This window comes from Macrotis lagotis, chromosome X, assembly GCF_037893015.1.
Source record: "Macrotis lagotis isolate mMagLag1 chromosome X, bilby.v1.9.chrom.fasta, whole genome shotgun sequence".
NCBI classification, from domain to species: domain Eukaryota; kingdom Metazoa; phylum Chordata; class Mammalia; order Peramelemorphia; family Peramelidae; genus Macrotis; species Macrotis lagotis.
This window is the reverse complement of record NC_133666.1, coordinates 152,905,025-152,920,954: the sequence shown is the minus strand read 5'-3', so window position 1 is coordinate 152,920,954 and position 15,930 is coordinate 152,905,025. Positions and strand designations below refer to the sequence as shown.

Sequence of the window (15,930 nt, the reverse complement as noted above, 5' to 3'; positions counted from 1 at the left end):
AGCTGTGTGTTTCTGTGTGTGTGTGTGTGTGTGTGTGTGTGTGTGTGTGTGTGTGTGTATACCCTAGATTTATCGTGGGTAGGAGGTGCACAATGTGTTACTATAATTTTTCTTGATATATACTATTTATTAAATTATTTAAAATTTATTTTGTTTTCTAGCTGATTAGAGTAAAAAGATCTTTTATTTGATGAGGATTCACAGTATTGGGAATACAACAGATACTTATGTTATGAAGACATAATGACATGTTTTAACATTTCCATATAAGGAGAAAACAATGAAGGCTAATGCTCTCAGGTTGTCATTAGATATTAATTAATATGGAAAATTAAGCTTGTCCTTCCAAAAAGAGAATATGAAAATATCAGTAAAGAATTCCCATGAGATTTTTGGTCATATTTGAGGAATATTGGGGCAAATTGAACTGTCTTTCCTCTGGGGAAGCTATTTACATTCTTTCTCCTTTGAATGCATTTCAAAGATTTATACCATTTAAGAGGGTGTTACTGTAATTCCACATTAACACCTAGAATGCTTATCATCATTTTACATTTGGGGAAGTAAAACTGATCTCATTGGAGATAAGGGTAGGATCCCTTCTTTACTATATCACTTCCACTTTCACTGGATGTGCAGTTTCCCAGAAGGTGTCTATTATATTTCTCTGACTATTCACTTCCTCAGAGTTCTAGGGATAACTCTACGAGGCTGAAGTTTCTAATAATGTTACTCACAGGCTCCTAATATTGTGTGCTTGCCATGATTAGCCAGTGCATTCAAATAGTTTCTAATAAAAGGGTATAGTAAGGTGGTAGATATATATAGAGAGAATCATTGGGATAAATCACTCCCCCAAACTGGGATTGTACTATCTTCTCATTCATATAAAGTCTTGAGGAGAGTTAAAACTTAAGGTATAAAATAATAGAGGCACAGAAGTAGTGAATATATATATGGCAAAAGTGTAAACACACATCTACTGATTAATGAAAGTACTTTTTTGCACCTATTGTCTACATTTTTAAATTTATTTACTTTTGGTTTACTCCTTGAAACTGTTTCCTTACTCAGTTGCATGTATTCCCATATTTGTCCAATCTATGTTTGTCACTAGTTTGTCCCTCTCTGCTCATAACTAGATACTTTGGTCCTTTCTAGTTTCTCTGAAATATGGTCTTTGGCAGGGAGCGAATGGGATGGGGTGAAGGAGAGAAATTCTTCTGGGATTCACTCCCCCCCCCCCCAGCCCATCCTTTGCCATTCTGATCCAGAAACTGCTTTCTAATTGTGTTCCTGAGCCTGTCCTCAACCACTTGATTTTCTCACTGCTGAAATGAACTAGTGTTGAAATTTTTCTCTATGTTAAAAGTTTCCAGAGATGATTGGTTTGTTTGGTTAGCCAATCATGCCTTCTTGACCTGATTAGAGAGGAGTTCTCATCCAAGAAAGGGTTCACATGTACACATTAAAAAAAAAAAAGCCATAACCCTAATCTAGTCTGGTGACTATTGAGATGGGAATGTTGAATCACTTTTCTTCCACAGGAAAAAATAGCATAAAATGTATCTGAGAATAATTCCTTCAAAGAAGCTACCCCAAAGTCAGATGATAAAAAAAAAAGAAGAAACAGGAGAGCAGGACAAAGAAATCAGAGAATTGTGACGAACAATATCTTAAAGCTTTTTTAAAAAACATAGTTTCCTCTTCACATTATTTTGCAGATGAGAAAAAGCAAGGTCTTTTAACATTTTGTCCAGTGTTCTTTCCACTAGAATATTTTAGATTTAGATTTTAGAAGGAAAAATATATCTAATGTTCAAATAGTCAATGAGATAAAGCAATATGAAAAAATGTTGAAGATTTCATAGTAAGAAATGAGTGTAAAGAAAGAGATCATCCTCAGTAGATGGTTTAGAAGTTATATTGAATAAATAACCACAGATTGTTGAAAGAGAACATTTTAGGTGGGGAAACCCAATCTCATCAAAGGCCACTCATAAGAGGTGGCCAAAATATAAGATGAGAGAATAAAGAGAACTTTTCTTAATCATTTTCTAGGAATTGTCATAGGAAAAAAAGAAGCTAGCTGAATAAGCCTTGTGAATAAGAGAAAAAAAATGGGGCTCAAATATGCCATCCTCTTCTCCCCTGAATTTCAAAGGAGACTTCAGTTTGTTTAGTGGTCTTGAGGGAGGAAGATTTGCTTAAGTTTGGGGATGCCAGGTAGAGAGATAAGAGTGAATAGATAGAGACAAGACATAGATACATGACAATTCCTGGAGGTGAGACCAAGCAAAACTGGCAAACAGCTGGTGAGAGTGAATTTCAGTCAGCAACCACATTCTTCACATCGTTTTCTCCAATCTTTAAATTTTCTCTGGAAATCTCTCTCACTGAAGCTGAAAGGATATTTAAAAATTTACCTACATTTATTTATTTTGGTTCATATTCTCACTAAATTAATTTATTAATTAATTGCTATTTTGCCGAGACTGAAAGAGGAAACTATTCCCAGATTTACCCAGTTTTTTTCCTGATTTGGGGGTCTGAGTCAAATAGTGAGAGTTTCTGCAGACTGGAGAAATTCTGAGACTTCCAGAACACATCCACTAGACTCCCTTTGAACTTAGAGAAAATTAATACGGAGATGGGCCAGTAGAGGAGAAGAGTGGTTGGTGTTGGTTGTCCCAAAGTGTACTTGAAAAGTCAAGAATTTTATAATTTCAATAAAAGCAATTTCACTGCTGGGTTAGCTTGGTTATATGTTAGCTCACCGTTGCACATGATTGGATCTATGGTTGGAAAAACCTGCAAACCCCTGTCTTTGTGAGATGGCTTGTTTGAACATTATTCAAAAAACTCAGTGCTCCCTTCCACCATATCTACACATCTCTTATTATAAAATAGTAATTTTAAGAAATATTTGTAGTCCATTAGGTCATGCAAACTTGGTTTTAACGCAGCATGATGAGATTTAAAAAAAAGTTCTGAATTTGGAATCTAAAGAATCTAGATTCAAAACCAACATTTATCATTACTACCTGTAGAGAAATGAGAAAATGGCACAACTTTTCTGGACCTTACTTCCTCATTTACCACCCTATAAAATAAGGTTTCATTAGATGATCTCAAAGGTTTCTTTCATTTCTAAATCTATGACCAAAAGTTAAGGAGCTCATAGAAAATGACAGTTGAGAACTGAAATATTTCACAGGATTTTCTATGGCCCATGACACTAAGAGATACACTAAAAGGAAATCACTTTATTTCACCATGTTTGTTAAAATAAATAAAATCAACATTTTTTTACTACTTATTTCTTATTTTTAAGAAAAGATCAAGTAGTTGTTTTCCAGAATATTTTCCATTTAAGATGTAATCAAGGGTCGGCTAGGTGGCGCAGTGGATAGAGCCCTGGCCCTAGAGTCAGGAGTACCTGAGTTCAAATACGACCTCAGACACTTAATTACTTAGCTGTGTGGCCTTGGGCAAGCCATTTAACCCCATTGCCTTGCAAACCCCCCCCCCCAAAAAAGATGTAGGGGTGGCTAGGTGGCGTAGTGGATAAAGCACCGGCCCTGGAGTCAGGAGTACCTTGGTCCAAATCCGGTCTCAGACACTTAATAATTACCTAGCTGTGTGGCCTTGGGCAAGCCACTTAACCCCATTGCCTTGCAAAAAAAAACCTAAAAAAAAAGATGTAATCAACTGCATTTAAAGATTGTTTTTTTTTTAAAAAGGGGGGGCTCTTCTTTCCTCACCGACTTGTATTTTCTAAGTTAATAATTTCTTTAGCTTGCAGTGTCTGAAGGAACTAAATCAAAGTTACTTGAGCAAGTGTCCTGGCTAGAGGAACAACTTGAGGCAACTGACAGTAAGGAAGCAAGGGAGGGACCATATGAAGATATCCTGCATGCCAAAAACCAGGTATGTAAATATTTAATCTGCCCCTCATCAATGCTCAAATATTCTCATTATAAATCAAGCTATACCTAATAGCTAGAAGAAAAAGGAGATTTTTGCTAAATCATTTCTTTCTGGGTCACAAATTAGAATTTAAGGTCATGATTGAAAAATTAACAAATAAATGTTTAATTTCCTTGCAAGATATATTCTCTATTGAAAAATCATATAATAATCCAAAAGTTACTTTTAAAATACTTACTTATCCTTCAGGCATTATTCATTAAATTGTTTGTATTCTGTAACTGTATGAATGGGACATTCATAAAGATGTATGCAAGACTGAAAAGTTCTTTTCACATAATAAAACTACTAAAAATTGGAGTTATTAAAATTGGAGATAAGGAGTCCATTTGAAAAATGAGTTCATCTTTGATCCCTCTGCTAATGTATGTGAATGGATCATTTTGTTTTTGTTGAACCAAAGAGCTTGTTTCTGAGTTTTGTTATCTATAAGAAATGAAAACCAGAAGCAATTATATCAAATTAGACCCAATTTCTTCTAAATTCATTTTTATGATGATGATGAAGTTGGTGATGGTGATGATGATGATGGTGAAAGAATACTGAAGGTGGGGATGGTCCCAAGAAACAGGTTCTTATAATGATAGTTTTTTAAAATAATTATTCACAAAACAGAATCTCTAGCATAGATAGATACTTTTTTCTTAGTCATGTAATAACATAATAGTTATGTCATAACATAACATATGATGTTATGAATCTGGCAACAATTGATGTGTACCAATAAAGTTGTCAAAAGTGGATGTGCTTGTAGATTTTTAACAAAGGTTCTCTATAAAAAGAATGTAAACATGACAGAAATTTAATACACATTCTTAATGTTTCTTCATAGTTTTCTATGAGTCAACAAAACAATAAATCAGGTCAATTTTTTTTAAGTATTTTCATTTCTAAGGAGTAAAGCATTTATTCACACTGAAAATTTAACAATCAGCTTTCAGCATATTTGAGCCTGCACATAACTGATATAAAGATTTATGTTTTGAATTTTAAAACAAAGTCTGAAACAAGAAGTAATGTGTTTCATTAAATTTTGACACACATTTTCCTTCTTTTGACTTTGTTCCAAAATATTCCCCATTCTATACAACACTGAGCAAGAACATTAGTAGCCAGTTTGAATTGAGTGATAAAATGATGATGCATGGTACAGTTACTGCATGTTTGTTTATTTGCCTTTTCATCCTATTTGATCTTGCATAGTTAATAGTTAAGAGATAAAATAAGTGTTCTCTCTGTTTTCCTCAGATCCTTTTAAAAATAAAATATTATTGTTTAAAATTAATTATTTTTGAAATTTTTAGTGAACAATTTTATTTTAGAAAGAATAATTAGGCTATTTGGGGATGGGGTAATTATGCTTTTTGCCTTTTTTTTACACTAAAGAGAGAAAGTTAAGGTATTAAAATTTTTTTCTCTTTTTAGTGCATAGAGAAATTACAAGCTCAAGTTAAAGTTTTACAGGAACAACTTGCTGCTCATGTAAGTTTTCCCCTTTTCTTTCTTTTTCTTGCAATTCTTATTTGTTTCTACATTTGTAATATTTGAATCATGTAAATAAAGACATTTGCTTTCACTGATTATATACTTTTAATTGCTTAAAACATTGTCAGAAATAATTATGTGAGATAGCTAGAAGTAGGTCATAGAACAAAAGCTTCATCCTTCAACATGCTGAATAAATTATAATATCTTGAATTTTTAAAAATGTAATAATGCTTCAGGGAATTGTTTTCTAAAGATAGAATTCTAATTTTCAATCATCTCAAAACCCAAGTGACATGTATACAGGAAAATAGCAATTGATTGATGAACTTTTAATAAATAGTTAGAAACTAAGAGGAAGAAGAAGAAAGGTTAAGGCTAGGATTAGGGTGGAGTTAAATTTTGGAATATTTTTGGATTGTCTCTCAAAAGGTCATCTCCATTTCCCTGACTTGAGACAAATAAATGTTTAAACTTTCTAGGATATAGTTATTTAATTTCTGACTTATAAAACAGGGATGTAACCTCAGTAACCTTTCATAGTAGATTTTAATTAAACCAATTTTCTTTCTTTTGATTCATTTTGGATATAATAAACTTGATATCCCTTCTTCCTTGGGAGAAAATATTTTAAATACTGCCAGTATTGAATATTGGTATCTAATAATCTCAACAATATTTAGGTTATTCTTCCAATGCCTTTAATCTTTCTTCAAGAGCCTACTTTCCATTTTTATCATCATTCTTATCTTTTTCTTTTTGTTGGTCTTTTGCAAGGCAATAGTGTTAAGTGACTTGCCCAAGGCCACACAGCTAGGTAATTATTAAGTGTCTAAGGTCAGATTTGAACTCAGGTCCTCCTGACTCCAGGTTGGTGCTCTATCCACTATGCCATCTAGCTGCTCCCCCATCATCTTATCTTTATGCCTTCTCTGTTACCAAGATCACTTTCTGAGATGCCACATTCATATTTATAAGGGGGATGGTAATATACATACTATCTAGATTATATGACTGTTATAAAATTCAAATTAAATCAAATTTTAAAAAGTGTTTTGTAACTCTAAAATGTCTTAATATTATTTAAATTATTTTGTGAGACTGAATGTGAATGCTGGTCCTACTGTGTGACTTTTGGCAAATCATTTAATTTCTTCTGACTTATTTCCTCATTCTTAAAATGAAGGCATCTGACAAAATTAATACTTGGGTCTCTTCTAATATGAGAGTCTATGCTTCTCAACCTAATAAAACATCACTGGACTCAATCTTATTTCCTTCTATAATACAGAAACACAATAGTAATGTCACAATAATTATCATCTCCACAGGTTAGTTCAAGCTGTTCCACATTCCAAGAATGTCCTTATAACTTTCTCTTCTTTATATTGCCTATGCAAATCCTCCATAGCATGTTATCTTTCCTCCATAAATTCTTTTTTTTCTGACTCCTACAATTCTCTTTTCCCCTAGGTTATTTTATTTATGTTAATTTTTACATGTTAATTTTCCTTAGAAAATATTTTATAAGGAATTTCAACTATTTTAAGGCAGCTAGGTGGCACAATGGATAGAGAGCACTAGGTCTAGAGTCAGGAAGATTTAAGTTAAAATTTGGCCTCAGATACTTACTAGATGTGTGACCCCTGTGCAAATCATTTAAGCCTGTTTGCCTCAGTTTCTTTATCTGCAAAATGAACTGGAGAAGGTAATGTCAAAGCACTCAAGTATTTTTGCCAAGAAAATTCCAAATAAGGTCATGAAGAGTCAGATGTAACTAGAACAACTAAAAATAATATAAACTGATAATGGAAGTGAATATTTAAAATCTCTTAAAAGATAATTATTTAAATTAACAAATCAGGGCAGATTTAGGATTATGTATCTAGAGGGAGGTGTTCTTTATATCAGTATTTGAGTATTTAAATACACATATACATACACATGTGTGAATATAAACATACACATATATGCATACACACACACACATATACATATATCCAAGGACTTGGAAGCATAGTCCTTGAATATATTAATTACTTTGTCTTTTTTGCTTATGGACATTTCTAATAGTGAATATTTAGCTAGGTGATATGAGAGAGTAGACCAATAGGAAATGATACTTTTATATTCAACACCCAATGCTCTGTTTCCTGATTTTTCAAAAATAAACAATAGCAGTTGGGGGACATAATTTAATCATATTGTACCACCCAGAGTTCATCTTCCCTTAATACCTAGCCAGCACCAGGGCCAAATATCCCATCTAAAAATAAATATAAGAGAAATACTTAAAATACTATTCACTGCAACATAATGGAAACCCTGCATTTTCAGTTATAGTGGGAACCTAGTTATATCTGTTGAAGTCATGATTCTTTACTCCAGGATTTCAGAGAGGACATTTAGAGGTTGGACCCCCCATTGTTTAAGTCTGGGGCTTTAAAAGAATTGCTAGTATCAGTTATGAAAGCCTCTTTTTTTTTTGACTCTTTCTTTGCCTTCAATCATTTTATCATTTCATCCTTCTGACTAAGAACCTACAATAGCATCCTACTATTTATTAGATCAAATCCCAAACTATTTATATTAGACATTCTATAGAATCATTTCACTCTACCTATCTATTTCTCACTTCTCAAAGCAATCCTATGCTTCCCCCTTCACATTTTATATTTATACTGTTCCCTTTTTCTGAAATACCTCACCTAACTCCTTCCCTACCCCATCACTTTAGACTCTATATTATTTTCTGATTCAAATTTGATTTCATTTCTTCCATGCAACCTTTTACGATTAATTCTATCCTGCCATGATCTTTCCATTCATTAAGATTCACAAAGATGGTATCATAACATTTTGATTTTGATTTTCTTTTGAGTTGTGAGGGACCTGAGGATAATGTAATCTAACCTGATTTTAACAATAAAACTTGAAGAATAGAAGTGAGGTCATATGCAATACCTGTGATCCATGCATTGGCATGTGTGAGCATATATGCAAAAGGGCATTATAGTAGCAGTTGTGGTTTATATTTCTTTACATGCTTCTTTCATTAAGAAAAGCTGTGCTGCTGCTTAATTATATAGAGGAGTATGATAGGTATCTCTCCTATGGTCACCAACCAAGTTAACTCAGTCTTTCTGACACAGATTTAGGGAAGCCTCCCAAAATACTACATATTTCCATTGATCACCTGATAGCACTCAAATTACAAATACTATGCTATACTAATCCTCTTTGGAGCCAAATGTGCCATCTTATATCAGAACTGGATAGCCAGATTTGATGTTGAGTTAAATAAGTTGCTAAAAATGATTTTAAAGGAATAGGAAATGTATTTTTCCAATATTACCCCACATCTAGAGTGTCTTCTCTCGATAAGTGACCCTTACCTTCACATGAGAGAGGTAATCAACATTCAGTGACTATATGGTTTATTTATCATGGAGAAAATTAAGGGAACAATTGTTAAATGTTCCAATTGGAGCTATCCTGCCTTTAGCTATCCCATACTACTTTAAACATTCTCTTCCAACCTGATCTCTTAGAGGCACCTGGAAAGGAATGTTCTGAAGCACTGATATTCAAAGGTTCGTGAGGATTTTTATGTGTTTGTCTTGAACTAGTGACTCAGATCAGTTTGTATCAAGTGAAATCATAGGAAGGATCTTAAGAGGAACCATCAATCCTCCATCTCATTTGAGGGTGATAGCAAGAACAAGAGTATTATCATCTTTGTGTGGTGATGGGGAAGGGTAGAGAAAGCAAGTTGTTGGAGATGAGTAAGTTAAAGAACTGGGAGGAAAGGGTATTTTGAAGGAATATCTATCCATATATCTATATCTACATCTACATCTATCTACTTATACCTATACTTATACCTATACCTATACCTATACCTATACCTATACCTATACCTATACCTATACCTATACCTATACCTATGCCTATACCTATGCCTATGCCCATGCCTATGCCTATGCCTATGCCTATGCCTATGTCTATGTCTATGCCTACGCCTATCTATATCTATATACCTACATCTACATCTACATCTACATCTACCTCTACCTCTATATCTATACCTATATCTATATCTATATCTATATCTATATCTATATCTATATCTAATCTATATCTCTATCTATAGCTAATCTATATCTATATCTATATCTATCTAGCTATCTAGCTATCTTTATGTTGATGTGCCCTGGTAAGAAGGCAAGACATAGGAAGGAGAGAAAAGGCACTGAACTCATTGAGCACCAATGGAGATTTATAGACAATACCTACCTGGAGATTTACAGACAATACCCACCAGCAAGTATCTCTTGAGTGAACCTCAAAGAATAAGAGGCTACTGCTGGGGATAAAAAGAGAACTTGGAAGTGGCAAAATGGTGAGCAAAGATTATTCCAACTCTTATATCTCAACCAGTTGGAAAAATTAAAATTCTTCTACTTAAATTCCATGAATTTGGATTAGCTAAGGGAAGATCAACTATTCTTCTTAAATATTTGCTATTCACTATTCATTTTCCTGGAATTAGAATATTTGTAAGATGTTCTGGAAAATCAGCATCATGGCTTTATCTTGGTCATCATTTCAATATATCCTTTGACATTTATTTAACAGCCTGAAAGCATATATCCTTTGGGGCCAGATTTTGTTCTATTGACATTTCAATGCATCATAATTACTTAGAATTAAAAAAAAATAAAATGCATTCCTTCCCCAAACATGAATTTTAATAAAAACAGTTTGTGCTCAGAAGCAAGGACAATCCTCACTTGTTCATTTTTTTCTATTCATTCTGAGCAGTTTGTTTTGTTTTTGTTTTTTTGTTTTATTTTTTAAACCAGAGGGTATTTATAGAATTAAAGATCTGACAAAGGAATGGGGGAAGTCCTGAAGAGGAATAGAAAGGGCATTTCTGCTCATCATTCACCTAAGTAAGAACAAAATTTTTTTAGTAAGCAATTTCCAGTGCCATAGGGAATGGAAAATTACAACTGAGCAGTTTTGCAACCTGAGAAGCTGTTTACTATCCTTAAGAGGCAGCTGTGATCATATTCCTTGTCTCCTTCCTCTCATCCGCCCCTAAACCTTTTTCTTCTTAACCTTTACTAGCCTAACCTAACCTACCTTCCTCACTCTGCTTCCTGGGAGAATGTTGTCATACCTGATTCCAATACATGTTTCTCCTTGTAAACAAACATAACAACTGGGAAATCTTTGTGCTTTTGTGACACATTTTCCCATCTGTAATGTATTAAATGAAATGAACTGGAAATTTCAAAGTTTGACATATTCCTAGATACCAACTTTCTGGTGTCCCTGAGTTCTAGGAGTGAAGGAGGAAGTGATTTGAAACTGACTTTATGTTGTTTTTTCCCACCCTCATTTTCACAGTCATTGAAGGGCTCTCAAGTAAACTTCCCTCTTTCTGCTGTCATACAACTTGAATTTCTCTCCAGTGGATGATACCTCAAGAGGATTTTCATTAATTTCTTGGATAGATATTATTTTTAATGTCTTCTTGGAAATCCCTGAAGATGTTGATGACTTTTTCCTGCAAGATGAAAGGGAAGAGGTTTCTAATTTTAAACATATGTTGTATGCAACTCATAGTTACAAAGGATCGTCATTTTTGAGTTTCTTTTTTTTTAAGGTTTTGTGTTTTTTTTTTTGCAAGGAAAATGGGGTTAAGTGGCTTGCCCAAGGCCACACAGCTAGGTAATTATTAAGTGCCTGAGACTGGATTTGAACCCAGGTATTCCTGACTCCAAGGCTGTATTTTTGAGTTTCTTAGGAAAACAGTTCCATTTTTGGTTCATTTTCTCCCCTTAGTTTTTTTTTAAGGCACTCTGATTTGGATTTTTAACTTTTTGTTGGAGGGAGTGTGTATGTTTTAAGGGTGGAAGTAGGAACTCAATTCTGACCTTATAAATAAAGCAATTAGTTATCATAAGGTAAACTATTTATTTTAAATGCAAGTACACAGATGCTTAAAAAGATCAGAGATCTCCACTGAGTAGTTCAGATCTGAATAATCTTTTTTTAAAGGAAATCAGTGATTAGCAATACAAACCTTTTATTTTTGCCTTAACCCCTCACTGCCCTTTTTTTTAAAGAAAGGATTTATGATGTATTTAAGGAAGTAGAGAGAATAAGAAAAGACCTGAATGAACTACCAGTACAAAAGAAGCAAAGAAAATCCCAAAGTTCTGAGAAAAAAGATAAGGATTAAGAAAGTGAGAGGAATATTTATCTATTAACTGTTTTGTGCTTTCTTCAACTCTTTGTTGATCCTAACCAGCCACCTCCTACATCCTTCAAACCGTAATTAAGTTGGGAGCCATCTTTGATGAATTGTTATTGCCTGTCCTCAGGGAAAAATTGTCTGGAAAGAAAACCAAAGTGAGGAGAAAGGGGGTGGTAGCTTTACATCTGCAGGCCTGGGGGAAGAATGCTAGAGCACAACAGAGTAGGAGGGGGGAAAAGAAACAAAGAGAACAGTCATTGGAAGCTGGTCTCAGGGAACTGGAGGAAATGAGAATAGAGTGGGTACTGTTCTGATTTGTGGAAGTGAATAATGAGAACTAGACTAGCTGTTTACATTAAGCATTGAAAACAAGTTATGTCCAGCTTGAACTCTTGAGAATGTTTCCCCCTCAACACTCCAACATCCAACCCCCAACACCCATCCCTAAAAAAATTGTTTATGAGGTAATTAAAGTGCAGTTACAGCTGCAGTCCTTAGAAAGCTACCTTCAGATCAATTCTTTACTATAAGCAAAGTTCACTGGACTGAAATGAAGATTTACATTGTTTTAGACTGGCTCATTTGACTTCCAGTATGTTGTTGTTATAGGAATTTATATATGTCCTATATTTTGTTTTTGTTCAGTCATTTTCAGTTGCATCCATCACTTTATGACCACATTTGGAGGTTTCTTGGCAAAGACATTTGAGTGGTTTGCCATTCTTTTCCAGTTGATTTTACAGATGTGAAAACTGAGACAAGAAGGGTTTAGTGACTTGATCATGACTAGTAAGTGTCTGAAGTCAGATTTGAACTCAGGAAGAGGAGTCTTCCCAACTCCAGGCTGGTCACATCATCCACTGCACCATATAACTGCCCCAATGTTTTTAAGTTGGTGTTCATAAAATATGAACCCCTGGAGAGCTTTCTGGAAGGAGGAGGATCCTTGTTTTTGAGATGGATAAGGACCAATGGGAATGTTCTTCATAGATACACCAGATGCATTATCCCAATCAATACAAGAACTACATTACCCTTTGAAAATTAGAATTGTGAAAATATTTAAATCATAAGAGCTTTCTGTTTTGTTTTTTTTGGTGAGGCAATGGGGTTAAGTGACTTGCCCAAGGTCAACCATCTAGTAAGTTTCAAGTATTTGAAGTCAGATTGAAATCAGGTCCTCCTGACTCTAGGACTGGTGGTCTATCCACTGTGACACCAAACTGCCCCATCATAAACTTTTTGAGTGTGAAGATGGTGTACTTTTTCCTCTTTTTATCACAGACTCAATAGCACAATGTGTGGTATAAAATAAACTCTTAATGTTTGTGGAATGGAATTGAATTATGTCCTTAAACTTGTGAATTGTGTGTGTGTATATATATATATATATATATATATATATATATATATATATTCTTTCATTTTTAGTTCATTCTCTCTGTGCCTACAAAAAATATCAACTAGAAAAGGAAAAAATATGAATCCCATCTTACTTGTTCTCTTCATGGTCATCAAGTCCAATTTTTAACAAAAACAAAATTATAATTTAAATACCACCATTCACTTAAAGTTCTTGATTTGCAAGATATCAAAACACTGAAATAAGTTGGCCACAAAGCACATAGAATCCTAGGGTTAGAGGGGACCTCAGAAATCCCATTGTAAAGTAGAAATCTCAGGTACAAGTGAAGAAAGTGATTTGCCTATGGAACTAAAATTTAGGTTTTCTGACTGTACAATCAGTGTTTATTTCACTCTCCAGAGGTTCTTAGCCTAGAATCTGTGAATATATGTCTTTTAGCCCTCTGTTAACTATAATTCATTAGAATCAGTTTCCTCTATAATCTTTTGTTTTATTCTATAAATTTTAAACCATTATTCTGAGGAGGAACTGCCAAAGGGATCAACTGTCATACAAAAAAAGGTAAAGAACCCCTGTATTATACCATGTCCAGGTGATTATTGCATTTTTTACTTAGTCTTATTTGAGGGAATCACGAAACCTAACACAAGTGGCTAGAAATGGGAGCTAGGAGGGAAAGACTACTTGGCTTTGGACTGACAGAGGTAAGAAGTTTTTACTCTCTGGCACTGCTGCAAGAGCTATCAACTGAGGTAACAATTCAAATATTAGCTGAGGAGAGCCTCAGAAACAAATCCGAACATTGCTCTGTGGGTGTCCCTTAATATTAGGGGTTGGGATATTTGTTCTACCTCACAAACACAGGGATGTATGGCAAGACCTTGGAGATTGTGTAATGATAATTATAAATTGATGTTTCCTCTGGCCTCCAAAAGTCTAGATTCTTTTTAGAAAGCAGCTTGATGAAGTAGTATCTTTTTTTATAATACTCCCATAATGTAATATTTGCATCTGGTGGGGCTTTGGAAACTTTACAGGTCAAACTTGTTGCCTTTAAAACCTGGATCCAAAGGATTATACAAATATTGCTTATTTCTTTTTCTTGGGTGTAGTTCATTCTTGAGAGAGAATTGTAGGATTGGAGAGCAGGTAGTTCAAAGAATCAAGACTAGATTCACAGTCCAGCCTTTGAAGTACCTCTACTCTGTGACCATGGCAAACCACTTATCTCTTTACCCTATTCAGTGTGGGGTACCATATCAATCAACAAATATTTACTAAGTTCTTTCTATGTGCTAGGTGTGTACTAAGTGCTAGGAAGACAAAAGAAAGTGAGAGATGAGTTGCTGATCTGTATTAGTGCAGAATTTTAATACAGGGATTCTTTACACTGATGAAATCACATCTGGCCCCTGGACAAAAAAATCACATCTAGACAAAGATTTATTTAGTGTCTACTATGTGCAAATCATGATGCTACATGTTGGAAATACAAAAATAGAAATGACATAGGCCTTGCTTCTGAGGAATTTATTGTTTTACAAAGTAGATTAAAATTCTCACACTATTAATACCCTAACTTTAATTTACCTATTCTGGGATCTTTTTGAGTAAATGAATGCTAAATCTTTATTAATGTGAATCAAGAATACATATAAGTAAAAAAATGACTTATTTTTCCCTTAGAGACAGAAAAATGTTTATCTTCAAGGAAAGGGGTCTGAAAGATCAATGTGGGTAGTTTTGTGCAGAATTCGCCAACTCTCTGACTTAGGAGGGTAAGAAAAGGCATATACCTTAAATCACAGGCTACTGCAAAAGTTCACAGGATACTACAAAAAGTTAATGGATTAAGTTCTTTGGAGAAGCAACAAGATAGTGAGTTTCAGTAGGAGTTAAGTAAAGAGACAATCACAAGCTGGCCTGGTGAGAACCTCAAGGAAAAGGGAGAAAAGAGTGTGAGAAGTTATTTGGGGGAAGACACTCTCCCCTAGAGTGAGCTGCTTTTCCATAGGGAGACAAGCAAGGTGAAGATAAGTAGTAGAGAAGAGCAAAGGGGACGCAAGAGCAGGAAAGTTTGGGGTATGATACTCCCCAAGAGCTGATTCCTCCAAAAGAGGTTGAACAGCTCAACTGAAGAGTGAGTTGAGCTCTTAAGGAAGATTTAGGGAGATGTAGGTGGAGGTTGTAGCTCAGAGAGCAAGAGAAGAGTTATGTAGTTGAGTGGTAGGTCAAAGACTTAATCTTTTCAGACTAAGGCAAGGATGCATTGTTTTATTGATAGAAGCTTGTCTTGTGCCTGGGGACAGAATTTGCTGAGTCCTTGCCAGGGTGGGGCAAGGTACTTTACCTTACATATTAGAAAGTCATTATATATTCATTCATTTGTAGCAATGTACTAATCAACTCTGGTATCCTTTGCTAGATGTATTGAGTGTTATTTATTAAACAAATGTAGCTCAAAATCCCATTGCAATACACATTCAAACTCTATTAAGCTCAGGCAGAAATGATAAATCAATTAGTCGAAATATTTCATTGACATAGAATAGCAATGGAATAACCAGGGAAATTCAAGCACTGGAATCATTTTCAACCTCTTATTTACAAAAGAAATACCCAATCTCCCAGAAAACTTAAATGTAGGTGAGAAAAACTGTTTTTCCTACTCAAGTGTAGCTGTTGGCTACTTGAGTTCAGTTCTGCCTATGGAGAATCATTATTCAGACTTGGGAAAGCAATGGTGGAAATAAAACAAAAATGTATTAAAAAGGTTCCAAGGCATAGGAAGAAATAGGGAGAGAGAGAGAGAGAGAGAGAG

General features: G+C 34.4%; 1 protein-coding gene across 3 annotated transcripts in view; it reads left to right on the top strand.

Moving 5' to 3' along the window:
- The window catches only part of CCDC192 (coiled-coil domain containing 192), a 392,505-nt gene that overhangs the window by 185,940 nt on the left and 190,635 nt on the right, over positions 1-15,930 (top strand). For all 3 annotated transcript variants that reach the window (XR_012471565.1, XM_074201098.1, XM_074201099.1), the window contains exons 3-4: positions 3,799-3,930; positions 5,416-5,472. Coding sequence is in view for 2 of the 3 variants with exons in the window: in XM_074201098.1 (XP_074057199.1) it covers positions 3,799-3,930; positions 5,416-5,472 (189 nt within the window). In the remaining variant the exon portion in view is untranslated. The remainder of the gene's footprint in view (positions 1-3,798; positions 3,931-5,415; positions 5,473-15,930) is intronic.